This window comes from Nasonia vitripennis, assembly GCF_009193385.2.
Source record: "Nasonia vitripennis strain AsymCx chromosome 4 unlocalized genomic scaffold, Nvit_psr_1.1 chr4_random0007, whole genome shotgun sequence".
NCBI lineage: Eukaryota > Metazoa > Arthropoda > Insecta > Hymenoptera > Pteromalidae > Nasonia > Nasonia vitripennis.
Window position 1 is genome coordinate 2734703 of NW_022279643.1, and position 25285 is coordinate 2759987.

At 41.1% G+C, this 25285-nt stretch overlaps 1 protein-coding gene across 15 annotated transcripts in view; it reads left to right on the forward strand.

The window, feature by feature from the left end:
- The window catches only part of LOC100119385 (echinoderm microtubule-associated protein-like 2), an 804666-nt gene that overhangs the window by 551427 nt on the left and 227954 nt on the right, over window positions 1-25285 (forward strand). For 14 of the 15 annotated variants that reach the window (XM_031930031.2, XM_031930035.2, XM_031930037.2 and 11 more), the window contains 3 exons: window positions 3170-3427; window positions 6588-6725; window positions 25160-25276. In XM_031930031.2, coding sequence (XP_031785891.1) covers window positions 3170-3427; window positions 6588-6725; window positions 25160-25276 — 513 coding nt within the window. The remainder of the gene's footprint in view (window positions 1-3169; window positions 3428-6587; window positions 6726-25159; window positions 25277-25285) is intronic. The other variant, XM_031930040.2, reaches the window with a different exon arrangement.

A 25285-nucleotide genomic window follows, 5' to 3' on the forward strand; every position in this document is an offset into this window, starting at 1 on the left:
CAAGTACGGTTTTTACACTAACATGACATTTTTCGCATGATTGCGCAACGGTGATACAGAATGGCTCCGCGAGCCACGCAACGTCTGGAAGGAGGGTGTAACGAACAGCCGCGAATTCGTATCGCGGACGCTCGTTTGGTCGCACGATGTTGGCTTGGCATCCGAGTGCAATGCTGCCAAGTCGTGCGGAGAGGCGCGCGCGAAGTTAGACTAATTCGGGCTAGCGACCTATTACCACACGTGCGCGCAACCGATATTATTGTACCCGGGAGTGATCATCGTCGCAACAAGCATCCACGACAGCTGAGGCCACCTCAACCTACGTCCTCATCAATTGCGTAAACGCGATACTGAGCAGCACCCGCCCTGTAGCATCCACGGAGCTGTGCAGCCTGGCTAGGAGGGACGCCTCTTCGCCATCTATCGTCCAGAGACAGTCGTTTGACCTTGCACGCCCGAGGTCATGCCCAGCGCGTACAGCGAACCCCGTAGGTCTCAACCGACACTTCTTGAATTATACCGACGTGAACTTACATAGGACGAAGCCGAGGTTCGTGCAACCAAACACTCGGCTCGTCTATCGAACTCAGTCCTCTCGCGTGCCGCGCGTGATTACTTGTAATAATCTTTGACATTAATACACAACTTATCTTACATTACATAAACTCTTCGTGTTGTAAACGTTCGAACCACGTCCTTCATATCTCCCGCTCACGATCTGGACAGGGTTAGACCGGCAAAGAGCCACGGCATCGTCGTCGCCATTCGAGGTCAAGAAACTCTGGACGTGGAGAAAGCGCGGCGAGCTTCACTTGCCGTGCATTTTGTATTCGCGGGCAATCTGGCTCCATTGACCGGAGTCGTCATTGCACTGACGGCTAACGTCCGTCGATGACTCCAGCATCATCGAGGAAGACCCGTGGCGCATTAGTTTATCGTTGATAGAAACCGCTCGGTGACACGGCGGCACCTTCGCGGTTGCCGTTCACAAGCCAAGTTGCCCCGTTACAAACAGTTAAACACGACCCGTTTACAAAATCCCTACGTTGGGTGCCGGAAAATCGGCTGCAGCATTTTTATAAATGCAGCGCTGCAAACTATTATAAAATATTTGAAAAATCTGCTGCAGCATTTTTGTAAATGGAGCGCTAGAAACTATTATAAAACAATGTAAAATTGGCTGCAGCATTTTTATAAATACAGCGATAAAGACTGATATAAAACAATAAAAAAACTCAAAAAAGCTTTTTTATAGATGCATTGTCAAAAACAATAAAAGATACAAAAAATATGTTTATGTGGCTAACGCTGAAAGGATTAAATAATGTTTTATAATTTTTTGTTGCTTATTTTAAAAATGAGTATATTGGAAAATTTATATATATTGTCTACGTATGCACGAGATTGTGTATAAAATGCCAGAAGAGCGAATATATTGCTCAGTTTGTCTTCGGGCTTCGAAGCGGAAAGTTCAATAGATTGAGTAATTTTGAAACAAACAATGATCCGAGCATGCGCGAAATTGTGTTCAAATAGCCAAAAGAGCGGATTTATTGCTCAGTCTGTCTTAGCACTTCGAAGCGGAAAGGTCGATGAATCGGTAATTTTAAAAGAATAGTCTACGCATGCGCAGGATTATGTATGAAATGCCAGAAGAGCGGATTTGTAGCCCAGTCTGTGTAAGTGGAAAGGTGCATAAAGTGCTGACATTATCAGTGGATAGTACTATGAAAAAGCGAAAACGCGGTTTCAATATCAACATAAAATCAATATAAAATCAATATAAAATAATATGAAATCAATATAATATCAATATAAAATCGATATAAGAATAGAAAACGCGGTTTGAATATTAATTTCAATTTAATATTAGAATAGATATTACGTAATATAGTATCAAGTTTAAACCTTTTGTGCTACAAACTTGCTGTACATATGTCGGCTTTATGGATTTTAGTAGAACGGCGCTGTTTGTTCCGGAAATCGGTGAGATTGATCTGAAAGAGTTACCCATAAGACGATGTCTTTGCACAAGAAATGTAACTGTATAATTGGTTCAAATGAGATAAAAGTTGCAATAGAGGTCATTCTAGATAAAAGAAAATGTGGTACCTCTAAGGACCGGAGAACCGAAAAAACGCGTCGATGCCTACTATTATTTATAATAATAATAATGTCTGCTTACTTTGTGTATGTATGTGTGTATGTGTGTTTATAAGTGAACCTTTAAATATTAGCGAGTGCCTTATGTGAAAAGCAAAGCGTTTCGCTTTTAGCGATGTTTTTATATAGGTTTCCCATTTAAAAACTTTGCAAGCTTACAGAGACTAGAAAAGTTGTTATTGCTCTCAAACAAAGTAGAGGCGATTCTACTAGCACATAAGAATATGAGACAATATCGATAATTTTTCGCTTTAAAACTATTATATTTTGAGACACCTTAAGGGGACGTCGTCGCTAAAAACACTGTTTTTCTATTACGTATAACTTTTTAAATAAACCTTGTAATGAAAAACCAAGCTTGTAGCGCTCTAGTGTTAGGTTTAATAAATCATTCTACTAAGGGAAATTTAGATCGGACGTTTAGCTTTTCTAAAATCTTGGAAATACAAACAGATGTTTACGCGTATACGCGCGATTACAGCGCCGACCTTGAAATCTAATTTTACATATAACTTTTTAAATAAAGCTCGCAATAAAAAACCGAGTAAGTCGCGCAGTAGTTTTAAGTTTAATAAATTGTTCTTCTGGAGAAAATTTTAATCGGACTTTTTGTTTTTCTATAAGTTTGGAAATACAAAATACCCCATGGCGAATTTGCGAAGCTTTAGCGACGACATCCCCTTAATACACGCACAGCCATCCGCACGGGCATTTTCTAGAAACACATAATTTGAACTCCAAACACTTCCAAATACGTTACTATAAAGTTATAGCGAAAACGAAAATTTTACTATTACAAAGCTTACTCCAGGACGAAGCAGAAAAGAAGAATCGCGTATATACTACAGAAAACTAAAATTCTCATAGCCTTTCTTATAAATTATTAACACTTCTTATTAGAGCAATGGCGTCCGCCTATAACAATACCTTACATATTATTATTACAATACAAACATAATTTTTTAATTCATACTAACCAAAGATTATTATTTTTCTTTAATAATAGATTGAAGAACATTTTGGTGGAATCAGGACAGTGATCGAGGGCAAAAAAAATCAGTTCTTGGTGGGCACAACCAGAAATTGTATACTTTTGGGTAATTTAGATACAGGTTTTAATCCAGCTATGCTGGGGCACGCAGAAGAAGTCTGGGGGCTCGCATCACATCCTATTCTACCCCAGTTCTCTACAGCTGGACATGATCGTTTGCTACAAATGTGGGACAGTCTTAGTCATACAGTCGTATGGAGTAAAGATATTGGGGTTAGTTGATTACTATCATTTTTAATAAAAACAATTATTTATTAAAATTTTTAAAACAATTATTTATTAAAATTTTTAAAACAATTATTTATTAAAATTTTTAAAACAATTATTTATTAAAATTTTTAATGTTTTAAATAACTTAATAAACGTATATTTGTTACATAAAAATGTTTTGTAAATCAGACATAAATAGGCCTCTTTTATTTTTGAAAACAAATAATTGTTTATTCTGAATGCACTAACAATTTTTCAGCCTTATTACTTAGGCAATAAAGCATGTAAACTTGTAACTTTTTTAAATTTATACAATTTTGACATTTTTGTATTTTATTTTTTTACTAAGGTTAACTATTAAAATTTTAAACTGCGTTGCGCATTGTTCAAATACATATTCACCTATCCAACTTTTATGCATTAAAAAGATCTTTTTGTAACACATGCACGTTTTTTTGACCTAAAAAGGGGGCTTAAAGTGAACTTTTTTTGACCGGCTGGAGGAAAGCGGGCGCAAAAAAGTTTTTAAAAATTAACGTCTACATACACACACACACACACACACACACACACATATATATATATATATATATATATATGTGTGTTCCGGACTAACCAAGGGCTACTAGGGATAAGAGCAGTGCGACGTATTTATTTTTATTAATATTTATTTTGCCTAGTATTAATTAGTTTAGCAAACGTTTCTACGCTATTCGATTCTCACATACGCGAATCGACAAGGCGATTCGTGGCGACAGGCCAGTACGGTTAGGAGTGGTTTTATAATCATTCCTAGACTGCTACGACCTCAGTAGGGAGTTTTACTCCACGGATTTTGAAGGTCACTTTCAGTGTAGAAAAGCTAAAGGGCTAAGATCTGTGACTGCCAGGCCAGAGAGTTGAGTGGTGGGAGGCGTTCGCGCGGGTACATGACTGCGCTTATAGCTATAGATATAGAGGAGCGCGCACTGCTTCGAGTCCCTTCGGTAGTCCTCGGAAAAGCGACTTTGTTTTAGTGGGCCCGGGTTTTCGGCGGCTCAAGTATAATAATACTTTATAAGGCGGATCGCGCGGCGCAACGGGCAGTTCTACTCGAGCTCCACTCCGGGTAGTATCGTGCGCACACGTTACTACGAGGAACAGCGAGAGATAGGCCTACGCCGACGAAATCGTCTCGTGAGCCTACGTGACGATTTGGTAGATGAACCGAAACCCGAAACTCCGAATTGCCATTGTGAGCACACGAGGCAACCCGGAACATCCGAACGACACCGAGCCTCGTCTACGTGAGCACACGTTCGCAACACCCGGTGCCACCGTAAAATCCTAACTTACATTCCGACACATTGCTGCCTCTCTCTGCCACTGTGAGCCCACAGGGTTGAGGGAGTAACAATAGTTCCGCCGGCGATTCGCCCGGTCGTGCGCTCACGTCCTGGCGAAACAAAGGTAAATTCCTAACCAACAAAGCCAGCCGTACGCCAACATCTCACGACTCGCTTTAATTCTGTGTGCACACAGTATAAAGAGAAGAACGAGACGAGCGAAGATGATTTGTGAAGCCGTGCGCTCATGACTTCAGAAATCCGAGGGATAACCTCAAAACACCGTGACACTATCCCGGCCATTACTGCGCGCACACGGAGCGGTCGGAATCGTTGTTACACGACACATTCGGATCGGCGTAGCCGTGCGCACACGACTCCACCGTACCGAATGAATTCTTAACCTCAAAATCCGCCACCGACCCGTCATACCGCCACCGAACCGATACACCGCAGCCGCGTACACCAAATCATTCTTGTAATGAAATCGCGTATATATTCTTGTAAATTGTCAACCTCGTTTGTTTAAACAATTCCACTTGTAAAGGCGAAGTATTTTTAACAAGACGCATAATTGATTTCTGTTTCAGCCGGGATTTAACAACTGATTCCAAATGCTATTGTTTAACTAAGAAATATATTTTGTTATAGTTGAGAATATAAAGACAGACTCTTTTTTGCTCCTTCCCCCTATCCAGATCCTGGAACTGACTGACTACCCAGTCTCTTGGGGAAAGTTAAACCGTTACAGATAAAAATTACAATAAGATTCAGTCATTAAGTTAAAAAATATGTACCAATTTTTGTAAATGTTACATTTTAAATTATAATTTTCTTCCGCTTTTCATTGGGCAAGTAGCTTTTCTGGACCGTGGGTTTCCGGTCACCCTTGCGCCTTCGCTCGACTTGCTCGACGAAGCGTGGTCCATACTTACTCAATTTTTACTTTCGCGCAAACCCGAAAAAAATAGAATTTATTTGACGCGAAAGTTGCAATATTCCCTGTGAGTTGTAGTCGAATCTGTACACGAGTACGATTCTTGCGCGTGTTGTATCGCGGTTGTCGCGTTTTACTCACACACACACGCTTGCCTGCGAGTCACGTCAATGTCAACTCGGCGTGGAGAGTATCTCGCGAAGCATACGCGCGCGAACGAGAAGGCCGCTACTCGGTGCCGCTGCACCAAGTCGCAAAGCTGTAGCCGCTGCTACTTCTGACGCGATACAGACAAAAGGACTCAGCCCTATTTACTCGCAGTCGCCGTTTTCGGTAGGCGCATACCACACACTCACACACACACTCTGCGCCGGTGTTGTTGCTGGCTCACTCGCAGGAGTTCGGCCGCTGATCGACAGGCCACGTCGTCTTACCCTATGGAAACAGGAGTTGGCAGGGACGTCTTCTTCTCGCGATCACACACACACACTCTCTCTCTCGCACGTTATCTCTCGTCGCTCGATTCGGCCAGTCTCACACCCGAGAGCTGACGCGTTCTCACCTTTGGCCGGAAGCTATCTGTCTGTCCGACGGACCGCGACTTATACGCTTGTTTTCAACGTTGCGTTTCAACGATGCGCGAATCTACCCGATTTTGTACCTCGTTACAATGTACATATGTGTGCGTGCGTGTGTGTAAACGCAAAAATCAGTACATGCGTTATAAAAAAAAAAAAAAAATGGTGTGCATTAAGGGCTAAGCGGGCTTTTGGCTTCGTGTGGTTGCAGTACTCGGCCTAAAAAAAGCCCACTTTACGCCCTTGGTACACAATACACTATTCTTTTCTCTTGTCGTATAATGTTGAAAATTAATGTTGGTAAAAAACTTCTTTTATTGTAGGAACAAGCACAAAGTGTATGTTTTTCGCCTAATGGCACAGTAATGGTTGTTGGATGCGTTTCGGGTAAATGGCTAGTTATAGACAGTGAAACACGAGAACTTTATTGTCATTATAATGATGGATCTGAACCACTTCAGGTAAAGTATAATTTTAATTCATTATCTAGATGTTATTCTTTCATATCAAATAGTCTTATGAAATGTTTATTGTAACACGACAATGGTACAATTTTTTAACAATATTTGGTGATCAACCGCATCAAAAGACTTCACTCGGCCTAAAAAAGTCACAATTGTTGGTATACATCAATCCACATTATTTATAATATATTCATCAAATTAGTAAGTACATTTTTTGTGCTGGTCTTTCTCATAAAACCAAATTAGTGTTTGGAAATTATGTTGTGTTTATCCACAAATCGTATATTCTATCATAAATAATTTTCTCAAAAATATTGCAAAATTTTGTACAATAGAGATTGGTCGATCATTCTAATGTTGTTCTTTGCACCTGATTTGTGTACTGGACAAACTTTGGCTTTCTTAAGTGTGTCCGGCCAAATCGCTTGTTCGATACACATATTATAAATATGGGTCAAAGGTTTTACTATGAAAGTACGTATAATTGTAATTGTTTCAGTATTAATTTTATTAGTAATTTTTATCATGTTCATAGTCTTAAGAAAAATTTACTTAGGTATTAAATCTGGAATTTTTAGAACACCACTTGTTGGTTTGGTAATACTAGCACATCGATTATTTCCAATTTTGCAAAAGAATTTATTCATGTATTTGGCTATTAACACTTTGTAAGTAATCTTAATGTTGTCAATCATTCTATGGTTTATGTTATCATGAGATTTTCTTTTTTTACCAATTTTAGTATTTATAACGTCCCATAATTTTTTTGGGTTATTTTAATTATTTTCAACTAGATTTCAGTCACATTTGATCTTAGAATCTATAATTTTTTTTTGTCTGGTGAGGCTTCCCGTGTATGAGACTCTCTTGGCATGGGACAACACCAGGCATACTCACTAAAACTCCACCTCTCATGGTGCTGCGAGAACCCCGGGTAGCCGCTTTTGCATTCTTTCGGGGGGTGCCTGTCTTAAGCTATTCTAGCTGTCAACTAGTCTTGTAAACAACCGTAATTGTTTTTCTCGCTTAGAACAGTCTCCACGTACGCCGTTATCTCATCTCGATTCTGCTTGCTGTCAAGCATCGTTTCAACTACAGTCTCGGGCGTGAAAGCCCCTATCGTCAGGTCTAGTACTCAACGCTTTTCGGCCTAACAAGGGCAGTCAAAAAACATGTTTCTCACGTCATCCCGTTTGTCACCGCAGTACTTGCATCCCGGTGATGCCACCCTGTTTATCGCGAACAAGTAGCTCCTAAAGTATCTGTGACTGGAGAGAAACTGGGTAAGGTAAAAGTTGATCTCCCCCCACTTCCTGTACACCGACGGACGTACATCTTTAATAAGGTTCCTAGTCTACCTAGCCTCTCGACATGCGATCCACCTAGTCTGCCAATTGCGCATTGTTATTCCTCTTTCTTCCTCGGCGATCGAGATGCTATTCGATGCTAGCCGAGCCTCGTAGATCCGCTTGCGTTCAGTCGCAAAAAGATCTACCATTGCGTACGTATTACCTCCGCGATTACCATTGATGCTTCGGCCGCGACCGGTCAGTAGGAGCACGCTATTCTAAGGGCTGCTCTTCGCTGTACCACCATTATCTTTTTTAATACTTATGCATATTCATAGGGACGGCCCACACCTTTGCCCCATATAACAGGATAGAGTTAATTGTCGCTATGAGTAACCGCCTGACTATAGGCCTAGGCCCGCGGACATTGGCTATGAGTCGGCTAAGTTGCGCTATTTTTACAGACGCGATCTAGGTGTCCCCGTAATTTAGCTTCGTGTCCAAAATTATCCCTAGATACTTGGTCGATGGTTTCGTCGTTATAGTCTCGCCGCCTACGATCATGGGAATGATGGCCGGTATCCGCTTTCCTATCAAGAGGTCAATTTCGGTTTTTATTATGCGCTAAAGTCAATCTGTGATTCGCCACCCACCATAGCACTGTACTTATAATTGCGTTTAACCCTGCTTGCGTGAAGTCCACGTTCCGTGTCGTTATAACCGCGCCCACGTCCTCTGCGTATCCAACGAGCATTATGTCTATCGGCATTTCGAGTTTCAGAAGCCCATCGTATAAGACACCCTAAAAGTCTGGCTCCAAGACCAAACCCTGCGCTACTTCGGCAGTTATAGTTCTTTTCCTATGCCCTTCTTTCATGTTATACTCGATGATCTGGTTCCTCAGATAATCTTCTGTAAGTCGCATAATGTATCGCGGCATACCGAATGATTTTATGGCAGCGAGTATGTCGGTTCATCTTGCCGAGTTCAACACGTTTTTTACATCTAACATTACTAGAATCACAATGTCTCTAATCGCGTGTCTAATTTCTTCAACTTTCTTTATCTTGTCTGTTATCTCTCTAATAGCCCCCATGGTCGATCGCTCTTATCTAAAGCCATACTGTTTATCGAAAAAGTCTCTTGCTTAGTGTACGGCACTTAGTATTCGCGGTTTAGTCAGTGCTTTCCCCGTCTTTTATATTGTATCTAAGAGACTCAATAGTCTTTAGCTCTCTTTGCCTGCTGGTGCGCTTGACTCGTACCGGTATTTTGCAGCGCTTATGGGGCTGCTTATACTAGTGTTACTACTTTCCTTGCGGATTGGGTATCCACCCTCTTGCGTTGTTGATACCTTCAGGTTGTCTACTTCCAGGTTTCCCTGTGGCTTTTCTTCATGTTTGTTTATGGTCTACATGTTGTGAATGATTTTCTTCATCCCGACATGTTTCAGTCCACCCGGATCCTTCCGTCTATGGAGGCTGCCGACATGGCCCCAACACGTGACTGAAGGTAATGCCAGACTGGGTACATCATGCCAGGGTATAGCATGTGCTATCACCCTAGCCTGCCTCCACTCTCTTAAGTCTCCCACGCCGAACAAAGGTGATTGGCTCTCTGGGGAGTTTTCGGCAGACGTCACACGACATCACGCGCTCGCTCAAGCCGATTGACCGATACTAGCTAAGTAACCAGCTTCCCGTCTTGCCATCAGCGGAAGCCAAAGATGGTTCAGGTCACTTTGCCATGCAGCCATAGGTCTTGAAGAAAGACCGTTAGATCGCTTTCCTATCCAGGAGCTCCCTTTGTCAGCTTACGGGTCGCATCGCACGGCAAACTAGGATTTGGTCCATGGAGCATATTTTATTTCTGCATTACCCTCCGAGGGGTATGCCTCAGCAAGCACTTCCCCATCCGCCACCCGGGGGACGCGCCACATAGGGGTTACAGGCTTACCCGCGTGGCAGCATCTATAATTACTTTGTCCGGAATTTTGGTGTAAGTTTTATACTGAGAATATAGTTGTTTATTATTTTTATCTTATTGTCATAAATCACACAACAATTGTTTCTTTTCACATGTATTTATTACAGAAGATGTAATCCAGCTCTTCCTATCAGTCTGTTTGTTCTTACTTATTCCATTTGCAGCTAATTTTATGCATTACTTGATCTTATGCAGCAATTTATTTGTCGGCTTATTGGGATTATTAGTCGACATAATTTTACGCTAGTCTCTAGTTTTAGCAATATCTAGTAATTTTTTAGAGTTTATAAAAGTGGTCGGCTCATTACTTATTTTCCTTATCTTGTTAACCGTGATGAAGATAGGATAATGATCCGTGATAGCAATCTTGATTTTAAAAGTGACTCTTGTTATAAGAGACTTCTTAACAAATCGTAACAATTTTTTGTTAGAAATACTCGATAAAAGTTGTACTTTACGTAGGAATTGCCGAAATTTCGATATTTTGCAACCGCTAAATATGACCTATCACATAGAGCCAAAACACGTAAATCACGCTTTTTCAAATATGCGTATATTTTCAGACAAAACACGCAGACAGCGAAATTCTCAACGAATCGCAACAATTTTTTGCTGGGAATACTCGAAAATAGTTATTTATTTATACTTTATGTAGGAATTTTCACATTCTATGAGGCGATTGGCGCTTCAAATAGCGACTGAACTAACTTGAAGGACGCCAGGGGATCACCCATGCGTCTGGTGGTTTGAATAAGGCTAACTCCAATACTAATGATAATACTTAGGAATTGCGAAAATTTCAATGATCTTGAACCATACTTCTTGAAATATTTGAAAATGCGTGATTTACGTGTTTTTGCTCTATGGGATAGGTCATATTTAGCTGTCGCAATATATCGAAATTTTCTCAATTTATACCTAAATTATAACTATTTTCGAGTATTTCTGCTGAAAAATTGTTACCATTTGTTAAAAATTCTCTTGTTACAAGAGTTTTATCTATAAATATACCAAAATTTCCCACTGTGTGGCGGTAGTTAGTGTTTCGGTTTTGATAGAAATATTATCTATGCATGATCCTTTAGCAATGAATATAGGTGACCTTGTTATCCCTACAAAACCAGAAATATATCTTTTAAAAAAAAGTTACAAATAAAATCTTGGCTGAAGTGACCACATTCTAGTAAGTCAATATTAAAGTCACCAATTACAAGGTGAATTTTGACATTTTTCTTTTTGGTAAGGTAATTATTTAGACTTTGACTTAGAAATAGCATGATTTCTATAAACGGTCGAGATTTTAAGTCAAATATTTCTATTTTAATTTATACTAGAGTTAATTGTTTTTAAACTTCACATTCCGACAACCTCAGTACTATAAATAAGATTGTTAATAACAAAAATAATGACTCCATCATTCCTGTTTACGCTACTATCATTAGATTAACTATTATATTCATAATTAATAAAACCTTTTAGTTCATAAATATGTGGTTCATTTGCTCAATTGTTACAGTGCAAATAACACCGGCACACAAAATAAAAAAAGTTGTCTGCGCGAGAAATCAGACCTATCTATCTTTATGTTTTTCGGGTCGCTGAATTTCGAATATAAGGTCAGTTAGGCCCCATCACGTCAGGGTCAAGGTCAGTTGGAGGTCAAATTAAGAAGAAAAGGTTTAAAAAAATTAAAATGCCATATATTTATGTTTTTTTGGTCGCTGAATCCAAATCCGGAATAAGTTTGGCCCCATCTCGTCAGGTTCAAGGTCAGTTCAAGGTCAAACTGAGAAGAAATGATTAAAAGAAATAAAAATGCCATATATTTATGTTTTTTCGGTCGCTGAATCCAAATCCGGGGTCAGTTTTACCCGATCACGTCAGGTTCAAGGTCAGTTCGAGGTCAAATTGGGAAGTAACGGTTAAAAAAATTAAAATGCTATATATTCATGTTTTTTTGGTCGCTGAATCCAAATCCGGAATTAGTTTGGCCCCATCACGTCAGGGTCAAGGTCAGTTCAAGGTCAAACTGAGAAGAAACAGTTTAAACCGATTAAAATATAATATCAAAACTTTCCAAAAATGGAAAAAGATACCGAAAAATTGTAAAAAATCTTATTTAATCACATAATATCTTCCTTGTGTACAGAGAAAAGTTGCTTTCGTTTATATTTTTTTCTTATTTTGCTTTTTTTCCACTAGCTTAGTAACTCTCGATGTCTCTCTTTACTCCTTTTTTCTCTTGTAACGAACTCTTTTTACTTCAAATGGCCTATGCAATGGATTTCTTTTTCTCTTTTTGTTATTTGTTTTAATGTCACTCTTCAGTGTCCAGCAAAAATCTGCCATCATGTTGACATTCCATCTTCCTTGGTATCGATTCTCCATTACACTTATATCTTGATGAAATCGTTCTCCCTGTTCTTCACTGACATCTCCTAGATTAAGAGGGAAGTAATCAAGATGGGAATGTAAGAAATGCATTTTATAACTCATCAAGCAACCCAAATTTTTGAAATTCTCCAACATTTGTTCAACTAGTTCCTGATACTTCTCACTCTTTTTATTTCCTAAAATGTTCTCACGAACAGTTTTAAAACTTTGCCATGCAGCTTTTTCTGTGTCGTTTATTTTTGTGATAAATGTTTCGTCTTCATAGAAGTCAGGGATAAAACTGTCAGTATCGAACCCATGGATGTGGACCGCTCAGGCCAAGTAGAAGAAATGCAAGTTGATGAGTCCTGTGACGAAGAGGGTTCTGAGGTTGAAGAAGAATCTGACGAAGAATCCTCAAACGAAGAATACCTGCCAGCTAGTACAAGAAAAGCTCCAGAAACCTTTAACCAAGAAGAGTTAAGTGATCTTATTCGAAATTTAGGATTACCTAAAGATGGAGGAGAATATCTAGCGGCAGTTCTTAAAACGAAAAATCTGTTATCAAAAGGAACAACGGCCTCTTTTTATCGAGATAGAGAAAAAGAAATTCGGAATTTTTTTACGAACGATGAAGAGAATTCGTTGGTATATTGTATAGATGTTAAAGGTTTAGTCGATGCAATAAAACCGAATACGTATAAAGACGATGAATGGAGACTTTTTATTGATTCGTCAAAACGAAGTCTGGAAGCTATTCTGCTTCATAACGGAAACAGGTTTGCATCCATTCCCATAGCTCACTCGACTAAGCTGAAAGAGACTTATGAAAATTTAGAAATTGTATTGGAAAAAATAAAGTACTTGGAACATCAATGGAAAATTTGTGGTGATCTTAAAATTGCAACCATGATCTTAGGACAACAATCAGGTTTATTAAAATTCCTGCTTCTTGTGTTTATGAGATAGTAGAGACAGGGTAAATCACTACGTTAAGAAAGTATGGCCAACTAGAACACATTTTGAACCAGAATCGAGGAACATTATACGTACGCCATTGATTGACCCATCAAACTATCTGCTACCACCACTTCATATCAAACTTGGCCTCATGAAGCAGTTCGTCAAAGCTCTGGATAAAGATGGCGATTGTTTCCAGTATTTGGGAGAAAAGTTTCCCGCAATAAGTGAAGCTAAATTAAAAGAAGGTATTTTTGATGGTCCTCAAATTCGTACTCTATTTGAAGACGAAACGTTTATCACAAAAATAAACGACACAGAAAAAGCTGCATGGCAAAGTTTTAAAACTGTTCGTGAGAACATTTTAGGAAATAAAAAGAGTGAGAAGTATCAGGAACTAGTTGAACAAATGTTGGAGAATTTCAAAAATTTGGGTTGCTTGATGAGTTATAAAATGCATTTCTTACATTCCCATCTTGATTACTTCCCTCTTAATCTAGGAGATGTCAGTGAAGAACAGGGAGAACGATTTCATCAAGATATAAGTGTAATGGAGAATCGATACCAAGGAAGATGGAATGTCAACATGATGGCAGATTTTTGCTGGACACTGAAGAGTGACATTAAAACAAATAACAAAAAGAGAAAAAGAAATCCATTGCATAGGCCATTTGAAGTAAAAAGAGTTCGTTACAAGAGAAAAAAGGAGTAAAGAGAGACATCGAGAGTTACTAAGCTAGTGGAAAAAAAGCAAAATAAGAAAAAAATATAAACGAAAGCAACTTTTCTCTGTACACAAGGAAGATATTATGTGATTAAATAAGATTTTTTACAATTTTTCGGTATCTTTTTCCATTTTTGGAAAGTTTTGATATGATATTTTAATCGGTTTAAACTGTTTCTTCTCAGTTTGACCTTGAACTGACCTTGACCCTGACGTGATGGGGCCAAACTAATTCCGGATTTGGATTCAGCGACCAAATAAACATAAATATATGGCATTTTAATTTTTTTAACCGTTACTTCCCAATTTGACCTCGAACTGACCTTGAACCTGACGTGATCGGGTAAAACTGACCCCGGATTTGGATTCAGCGACCGAAAAAACATAAATGTATGGCATTTTTATTTCTTTTAATCATTTCTTCTCAGTTTGACCTTGAACTGACCTTGAACCTGACGAGATGGTGCCAAACTTATTCCGGATTTGGATTCAGCGACCAAAAAACATAAATATATGGCATTTTAATTTTTTTAAACTTTTTCTTCTTAATTTGACCTCCAACTGACCTTGACCCTGACGTGATGGGGCCTAACTGACCTTATATTCGAATTCAGCGACCCGATAAACATAATGATAGATAGGTCTGATTTCTCGCGCAGACAACTTTTTTTATTTTGTGTGTCGGTGTAATTATTGACGATTTATTAATTAAACTTTCTAAAAAAATTTCAATTTATCAAAGTTAGTATTCATGCTTCTTATGTTGATCTGTATGATTAAGTCACTCTCCTTGTTAATAAGTCTGTTGAAATTATCTATGCATGTTTTGAGAACTAAGTCATTTTGGATTATATCAAGAAAATCATAAGTATCCATTTTTTACAATCTTGGCCGCTTTCATCTTCTATTAATAAGAGTAACCAATGCTTGTTGATTTAGCTGGATCCTATTTCTTGTCAACCACTGGTCTGGAGTAGGTTGTTATGGTGTGCCATCGTGCAAATCCATCGTGTTTCTTTAGCGGTGCAATTGGTATAGTTGGAGATATGAAGTTTGTTTTGTTTTTTACCTTCTACTGATGTAAAAAAATATGCATAGTCGGTAGGGTAGGTCTTGTCGGATAGTCGGTTGGATCTACATACATATTTATATTTATCTTTAATATGATGCATAGGTTAAAATCAATTGCGTAGTGATTTGTTTCAAATTTAGTTTTATATTTAGCATCACTATATTCACAGTTAATTTATCTTTTTGTTTCGTTTACACAATCACATTTCTTCTACCGTTAAGATTGAGTCACGGAATAATATTGTTAGACTTTTGGAAGATGCGATCGACTTTTTAGGTCACGAATTATGATAAAGAGAAAGAAAGAAAGAGAATATTCAGTGAGGCGTGCGGCCTATGTCTGTGTATTTAATTCATCTTGTTTTTTATTCTGCTTCTGACCTGCTCTGCTACCAGCGCATCCTCTCTGTAGGGCGTTGGCTCCGTTTGCAAAGCGAATAGACATCGAGTATGAATAGGCGCGACAGGAGTCAGTAGTTTAAGGATTTAAACGTACACTCGCAGCTTCATTCTCGATCAAGTTTATTTAAAGTTGCAAGTATTTGTTTAACGCTCGCTTGCAATTAATTTATGTATCTTACAGCAAATATAATTTTCCTCAGAAACAACAAACGACAAACGTCAGTATTCTAAGTCCGATATGATTGAAAATATTCTAACTCTTTACACGATCAAATATATTCTTTGACGATCAAATATAAGTTTTGACAGAAGTTACCTGCAGAAAGTTAATGTCCGACGCGACGTACCATTGCGATAATTTCTTTTTAGAGAGACTACTCCCCGGGCCTTGTCCCCTGAGCCTTGTATACCCCATGGCACCCTTACTGCCATCCCCTTCGTGTGTATGTATTAGTTGATGCTACATATTACCTTATATGGTGTTCGCTTATCTCTCTCTAGATTCGTCTGTTGCTTGCTTTAGGCACCCTTACAGTCACTCTTGATGTGCGTGTATTAGTAGCTATGAGAGGACCGCTCGACTAATAAAAAGGCTTCAACAGTGCACTTATTTGGAGTTTACTAGCTTCTCTATTACTCTCCTATGCAGAGTCTCTTCTATTCTTTTGACCACTGCCGTTGACTTCCAGATCTTATCTCTTTCTCTCTCTCTCTAGACACGTGCAGCTACTCTCGTTCGCAAGCCTTTTGTCGTGTATTAGCCATAGGTCTATGTGCGTCGTACACAGGTGGTCTACACGTAAGAGGTGTGTGCACACTTTGGGAGTGTGCGTTTAATATTCTTTAATGATTTTATTTATGTATATTCGGATTTTGTCGCGTTTTTGTTTACATTTATGGTCACGTTGACGTTTCTCGTTTCTATCGTATTTAATTAATTATTGAATATACTCGGTTATTCTTAACGTTATATTTCTAACTCTAGTTTCTTTATCGGTTTTGTTATTTAGGGTTTATTTATATTATCTTTCGCTGCATTCTAATGGAAAGGGTGTTAGTTGACTAATTTTATGATAATTGATCTTATTAATTTCTCAATTGTAGAAAAATTTTAAAATGCGAAAGAAGTGAGCATTTTACAATTTGCATTCGGTAACATGTTTATATAGCTCTGTTGGTACTTTCATCAGAACCGTGCTCAAATTGTTGTGCGTGCTTTTGTACATAAGCAGTACTTTACCCTTACTCGATAGACTGCTAAAATTCCTTACATTTATGTCATGTTCTAGGTCCTTCGCAGTCATGTTAGTGTAATTATCAAAACCAATAATTTTAATCTTTGAATTATTTAAATTTTTTTTACAATATCGCGAATCCCATTTAGACTATCTTTTAAAAGTTATTGAGTTTGACCAGCACTTTTGCTATTACCATAGTTTATAATAAGAAGATCACTCTTTCTGTTGACATACAAGTTTTTTGTTTGTATCGTTTTAATTGTATTTAAGCATTCTATTAACTTTGCTTTTAGAGGATATTGTCGCTAAAAACACTGTTTTTCTATTACATATAACTTTTGAAATAAAGTTCGTAATAAAAAACCAAGCTGGTAGCACTCTAGTGTTAGGTTTAATAAATCATTTAATAAATCATTCTACCCAGGGAAATTTCGATCAAACGTTTATTTTTTCTAAAATCTTGGAAATACGAGCAGATGTTTACGCGTATTCATGCAATTGCAGCTAACCTTACAATCTAATTTTACATAAAACTTTTTAAATAAAGCTTGCAAATTAAAAACCGAGTCTGTAGCGCCGTAGTGTTAAGTGTAATGAATTGTTCTACTGAAAGAAAATTTCGATCGGACTTTCTATTTTCCTGAAAGTTTGGAAATACAAAATACCCCGTGGCAGATTTGCAAAGCTTTAGCGCCGACATCCCTTTAATGTCTATGCCACTTTCACTGGTGTTTTTTGACTTTCATTTTCGATACTCTTTTTTTCTCTTAATGACATCTGAGTATGTGGCAGTTCTTCTTCCACTAACTCTCTGGTTAAATTCTGATGTTTTTTTCAATAATCGATTCTTGTCCTTTAACTCAGTTACAAGTGGTATTTCGCGCATGGCTTCCTCCACATCCATCCTGTATCTTTCCCAGTTCTTCTCCCTGAGGTTTCTTACCCATTTGGATTGTTCCTCGCCAGGGGTACCGACCAATTATGTGATCAGAGAGTGGTCCAATAACGACGGTCCGTCTTTCACTCGCCATTCGCTAATCAGCTGCGCTTACGACGCTGTGCCTCCCAACACAGGTGCGAACACCTAGAGCCTCGCATGCGCTAGGATTTTTCTTAAGCGTAGGATTTAGCACGATCGTCACATTTAGGAAAACGCTAGGGAGAGGGAAAAATAATCACACACAATGGTTATAGTTTATTGCACTCTGTATTTCGCCCAGCCCTTCCCTACAACGCGGTGGCTGAAGTGCCTTCTGCGCACAATGTAGCAACGCAGGACTTATGCTGGCACGCTCACACACGAGCCACGATCACGCAGCAGACGGCAGGCCTTAGGCTCAGGCCCAGGTACAGTTTACTGACGGCTGGCTCTCTCTCTCTCTCTCTCTCTCTCTCTCTCTCTCTCTCTCTCTCTCTCACGCACTCACGTTCACCTCCGATCCCACGTGTCGCGTCGCTTCGTCTTCTTCTAGACGTCCCCTCGATAACCCTCGAACTTTACACCCCACAATAAATCTCACAAAGACTCTAACTCAAATTTCTCCGGGGCGTGTGTTCCGCTTGGGCGTCACACAAAAAGAAGAAAACCGCGCTCTACACCGTTCGCTCCCACTACGCTGCATCGGTGACACTCTCAAGATTCGAGTTTTCTCTCCCGTCGCCAAGTCGTTGACGATAGTGGGCAGCTCTACAGTCTTTTTCTTCTCCACTTGCTCCGGCGACTCCTTTTGAAGGGTATACTCGTCGAGTTCCTTCTGAGCTTGCAAGTTTGCCCACGCCTCGTCCTGACTGCGTGTTTCCTCTGCATCCATCGGCTCCTCTGCGAGGGAGCGAGCTTCATCTTCCGCGTTTATTTCGACCTCTGCTGACATCTCCACATCTACAACGTTTGCAATCTTGTTGACCCTTCTTGATGCTGATTATGGCCTTCTTCTCCTCTACTACTTGTTGTAGCTGCGGATCTGGCTCGCTCCTCGCCCTTAGTTGCAAACTCTTAGTCGGCTCTGCCAACAATTCTTCAGTCTTCTCGGCCTCAACATTTATGACTCCTTCTGTCTCCCCGCCTCTGATCCCGTCGACTGACTGATCCTGGGCTGCTTGCTCGAGTGCCAAGGTTTGCTCCGCGCTATGCCATTTCAATGGCACATTCAGCATAAGTAGCTCTTCCGGCTTTGGTGGCTCTACGGCTGCCACAGTCGCAGCAGCGGTCGCATCCAGCTGCCTAGCAGCCTCTTCCTGGACCGTCGGTGTCGAGGACTCTTCTCTCTGATGACTCTCCTCTGTTCCGAATGGAGCAGCGCTCAACTATCCCCCGTTGACTGGTGCTATTCCCTCGGATGCCGGCGCCAGGGCCTCCAGTAAGGCTCTCTCTGTGTTGCTCTCTCCTTGGGTGGCCTGGTCAGGCGGCATCCGGAAGGGCGGCTCCTTAGCCATGGTTGGAGTTGGCGGCATTCGGATGTCTCTCGGCTCCTGGTACACCGGGGAAGGAACGTGACGGCCCACGAATCGTTTTCCCTTTCGCAGCCAAGCTCTCGACATCTTTTCCAATCCACCTGCAACTGGTAAAAAGATTCAGAGACGAGCCAGTAACTACGACTTCCTAGGTGGAATGTGACGTTTTAACTCAGTTACGTCCACCTTCGCGATCCGTCTACTCGGTCCGCTCCCGTTTCCCAAGACTAAACCGTTGGCGAAAGAACTTCGATTATCTCGTACGGCCCACTTCGGTGCAAGCTTCGCGGAGAACTTCTTTGCCGCGTCTGACAGAACATGCACCCTTCGCATGACTATATCTCCTACTTGAAACCTAACATCTCGCCTCCCTTTGTTATACTGCTTCTCTTGCTTATCACGCGCCTGATCTATAAATTTCGCAACTAAATCTCGCAGCGCATCTAACCTCTTCATCCTCTCGATCCAGACCGATGGATCGATTTTCGCGACAGGCGGTTTGCCCTCGACTTCGCGACGCAAACTAGCTACCTGTCTCGGATGACGGTCGAAATTTAAGAACGCGGGCGATACTTTCGTTGACGCCTACACCGCTGTATTCAGCGCATGCCTATATTCGTGCACGTGTACGTCCCAATTTCGGTGATCTTGCTTAACGAAATTCGCAATCATCGTTTTTAACGTATTACTCCGCTCTACGGGATTCGCCTGCGGATGGTACGGCGGCGTCGTTATATGCTTCCCTCCGTACTCCTCCAGCGTATCCTTGAAGTGTTTATTGTCGAATTCCTTTCCGTTATCAGTTAAGAAATAATCTGGCGTCTCCCACATGAATAAAATTAACTTCTCTAACGCCCGCGCGACCGATTTGCCGTCAGCCTTACGCAACGGCTTAACCACAATCCATCTCGTGAATAAATCCTGAAAAACGATTAGGTATTTATGCTGAGTTTTGCTCGGCGGAAATTCAATTAGATCAGTTGCCACTACGGCCCACGGACGCTTTACTATTCTCTTACCCATTAACCCCTGCTTTCCGGTTTGTGGCACTTTATACATTTGACAAGTTTCGCACGACTGCACGAACGCGTGCACGTCGTGATATACTCCCTTCCAGTAATAATCGCGCGCAACCCTATCATATGTTTTCTCGACTCCAAGAAGGCCGGTTGACGGTGTGCAGTGCGCCTCGCGCAACACCCGTTCCTTGTATTCATCGGGGACGACAAGACGCCACCCTTCTTCACGGTCTACGATCGGATCTAACAACGGATCGTTTCTATACCGATACAAATATCCGTCCTCTACCTTCTGATTCTGATATTTCTTCGGAAATTACAACACGTCTTTCACCATCTGCAAATACTTCGGATCACGCACATCTGAAAATCCCGCAACTTCCTCCTCCTCCTGTTCCGTAGCACGCGATAACGCATCGGGAAAATGATTCAGCATGCCCTTACGGTGTATAATTTCGAAGTCCCACTGTTGCATTTTTATCGCGCGAGCCTGCCCGTCGGATCCTTCAAATTACGTAGCCACTTAAGCGCGCTGTGATCCGTGATTACGCCAAACGGATACCCCTCTAAATACGGTCGCAGCTTTTTAATTCCCCACAGAACCGCGAGTGCCTCCTTCTCGGTTACTGTATAATTCTTCTCGGCCGCTGTCAACACTCGACTCACAACACGCCTGCGATTGTATGATTGCTCGCGTCGCACTGTAACGTGCACGGCTTCGAAAAGTCCGGTCTCGCGAGCACCGGTGCCTTCGTCAAGGCTTTTTTATACGCTTCGAACGAAGCCTGTTGCTCCTCTCCCCAGGTCCATTTCTGTCCCTTGCGTAGGAGTTTCGCTAACGGTACTTTTAATTCCGAATCCTTCTCGATAAACCGCGCGTACCAGCCGACCATTCCCAAAAATCTTCGTAGCCGGATAATTGATTACCGGCGCAATTTTCTCCGGATCCCGTCGCAACCCTTCTCGATCCAAAAGAAACCCCAAGTAACGCACGCTCGGACAACAAAAATCACACTTCTTCTTATTCACTACTAACCCTGCGCTATTCAACCTCCGCAACATCTTCTCGGTCCAATATAAGTGCTCTTCTAACGTTTCCGTCGCGATTATCAGATCGTCAAAATAATTAAATACGTGCGGCTCATATTCCGGTCCGAATAACACGTCCAGCAATCGTTGGAGTGTCATCGGTGCGTTACACAGGCCAAATGGCATGCGTTTAAACTGCCAAAGGCCCGAGCCCGGTACAGCGAACGCCGTATATTTTCGACTTTCTTTCGCGAGCGGAATCTGAAAATACGCCTGTTTCAAATCGATTTTGGACAGATAATGTGCGTTTCGTAGCCGATCTAAGATTGAATCCATATTTTTCATGGGATACGCGTCTTTTCTCGTTACCTTATTCAGGTGGGTTTCTGGTGAATTTTCTAACTTTTTATATGGCAGTCACATTTTCTTAAATTTTGTACTCATATTCGGTACAAAAAAAGAGAAAGATTTGTAAATTTTGAGCCATATATATAGTATATTACTCAAATTATTGCATAAAATAGCTCAAAATTGGGCTTACTTGCAAATGTGTCTTAAGCACTCCTTTTCAACTAAAACCAAAATTCTTACAGCCAATATTTGCATTTATTCGAGAATAAAATTTCATAGTGACCCGATTTTAAAAAAAGCAAATTAATAAAATTTAGTACGTCACCGTCGCACAACGCTCGATAATCCCCTCATTAAACATCCTCTCCACTCCCTCCGTAGATACTTGCATCATCATCGGCGATTTGCGGCGGAATTCATGTCTAATCGGCCGAAAATCCGTCACGATGATGTGATGTTCTGCTAAATGTGTTAGACCGATGCCACTCGGTTGGTCTCGTTACGCCCCGGGCCCTCAAAAACACGCCATAACTTCCGACCTAATCGTGTATCTAAATCGAAAGTCTTGCAGAAATCCATGCCTAATATAACGTCATGATCGAGATCCGTCACCAACTTAAAATTAATCGAATGTGCGTGACTGTCGATCTTGAGCATCGTTCGCATGATTCCCTGCACTTGGCTAACTTTCCCGGTTGCCGTTCTAACGTGCATATGCGTTGGCCGCAGCCTTGACTTAAACCTCTCTGCCACGTACGGTCCAACCATCGAAAGCGTCGCGCCCGGGTCCATTAGCGCCTTATAATTTTTACCGGAAATATTCACGAATATGAAGTTTCGATTATCCGCGCTTACGCTCGCAACTACTTCTTCGCATTCGTCTTCCTCACTCTGCCTCAGATCCAAGCCCGTGTTCGAGATATTACTCTTATCCGATACTTCTTTTCTGCCTGCGATTCTACTACTCTCAGCATCGACAGGCTGTTTCTCTACTCGATTCTCTCTCAACTCCGGCTCAGCGGTAAGAGTTTCTATTGCCTTCGCTATTTTGCCTAAATTTCTGTACGCTAACTCTTCCTCGTCACTCGAATCTACTCTCTACGCTTCGGATTTATGCGACTCGCTTCTCAACCGTAAGGCCTCGATGCTACGTTTCGAGAACTCTTCTCCCGATAGCGCAGGAAGACCATCACGCCATGTAGATAAAGACTCGCTCGCGTTAATCAGCTGACCGAACCCTCGCGATTTTAATTTCTTTTCCACGGCGGCCCTTTCATCAACTCCCTTTAACGTAACGACGGTTTCTGTCTCTGCCGCCGTCCCGTTTTCCGAAGAAGCTACTCGCTTACCCGACTCAACCCTTTCTCTCAACTTCTCGTTCGCGGTTTCTACTCTCTCCTTCGATCCTAACTCTTTCAATAATACTTTCTCGGCGCGAATCGACGGTTTCGTGAAAACGAACATCCCGTCGTCACTACTATCGCTACTCGAATTAGAATTTCTCCGGGAAATTAAAGTTACTTCTTCAATCCCCCGGTCTGCCTGTTTCCCAACCGCGCATGTAATTCTGAACAAGTTGGGTAGGTCTAAAACGTAACATTCTGCTTGCCGCAGTTTTGGCAGTACACCTGCCTAAAGCCTACGAACTCCGTGTCCACCATGCCCGGCGCTCGATTAGGACAGCTGCGACTCACGTGTCCTTTCTGATTACACGCGAAGCACCTGACCTCGGGGCACTGAGACGCATGATGTCCCACGCCTTGACACGTATAGCACGCGCCTACGAATTCGCGCAGTTATCACCTGCTGAAGCCTCCGCTCCTAACAAGAATTTCGGCACCGTCGCACTCTCTCTCTCTCTCTCTCTCTCTCTCTCTCTCTCTCTCTCTCTCTCTCTCTCTCGGTTTCTTCTCTCGAAGCTCCTAGTAGTCGTCAGCGGTCCCGTCGACGCCTTTTGGGCTCCTCGTAGACCTGGTGGCGGCTGGCGTTCTCGGCTTTCCCACGGCGATGCTGCTGGCTGCTATGGTGCTCTAAACGATAGCGGCGGACTGGCTGGCTTCCCTCCTCTCGTGCTGGTCGCCGTTTGTCGGGATGGTCGCTGGCTCGTCCGGGCGTCGGCACTTCCTAGTGCCAACACACTGCACCTAGAACACACGCAAACACCCGCGCACTCTCGCACACTCGGGAGACTCCCAATTCTCCTCTTATTGTCGACCTCGGGTCGACAAACAGAGGTGGACGAGGCTCGCTCTCGCGCCATCGATGCTTACTCTCGCGCCGGCGTTGACGTTTAGCTAGCCCGTTCCTGGAACTAGAGGTCAGGCCGGCGCCGACACTAACAAGCCGACTCGCTTCTTTATTTCGCGCACTCAGGGCTTGGCCGCATCGACTGATATTCCTCGTATCGACGCGGCTACGACGTTTGCAACGTCGCACGTTATCTCGGTGGACGACAGAGTTAAGTCTATCACCTTCTTCCTGGTCGCGTTCCTGAATATAGGCGTATCACCAACGTTCATTATCTCTAGGTCTGTCCCCGCGAGGTAGTCAAGCAGCTTGACACCCCTGGTATTGGTATCCGTACTTCCCCATACTCTGTGATGTGAGTTGGCATCGCACCCTATAATCAGTCGAAGGTTGTTAAGCATACAGTGTTCCATTCCAACCTCTGGACTTGCTTTGGTGGGTTGTCTGTATTGTCGAATGGTAGGTAGGCGGAGGTTATCGCAATTTGTCCTACATCCTCCAACTCTATATACCTCATCACAAACCACACACACACATACTGCTGTTGTTACTAGTTTTTGCTTACGACATGTAAAATTACGGTTCTTGTCGGAAGGCTTGTTTCGCCGCAGTGCCATATTGATGATACTTGGTGATACTTAGTAATATTGTTTGAAAAAAACAATGATTTTTTCTAATTAAAACAAATTTATATTTTAATAGTAATGATTACACGATTTCTAATTAGTTTTTAAAATAATTGGTGTAATGCTTTTCACTTAAAAATCAACTGCTAATCATATGCGAAAGAAAATGGTTTTTCAAAGTAAGAATTCATACAGATGCAAAATTACCATTTCCTATAAATCTATTCAATGGAAATCTTTGAAAATTTTTATCCAAGTTTAAATTAGCTGATTCATTGATATAGAATCATATTGTTCCTAAATTCTTAAAACCTTAAAAAAGGCATGTGTTGAAATTTAGAAACAAAAAAATTCTCTCACACTACGATGCATGATATTTACAATACTTAAACGTTTATATTGAAGTTAAAATTACTTAGTATAGCCTTCATGCTTAGATTTTAAAATAATAATTTCAAACAATCGAAAGGCGCATTGTCGTGCAAGTATTCAATGCATCGAAAATGTTTAATAGAACTTCTGCGATGGTCGAAGTGTAAGTGCGGAGATTAGATAGTTTGAGGGAGCATTAGCCTTACGGACATCATTGTGAGAAAAATTGCGTTTTCCTATTAATATTTTGATTTAAAAATTTTTATGTATTAATGTTTTATAACTATTTATAGGTGGTGAAATTCTCTCCAGATGGAACATTACTAGCCCTTGGATCTCGGGATAATAATATTTACATTTACCAAGTCAACGACGATTCAACCAAATATAGTCGTGTAGGACGATGCATGGTAAATAAT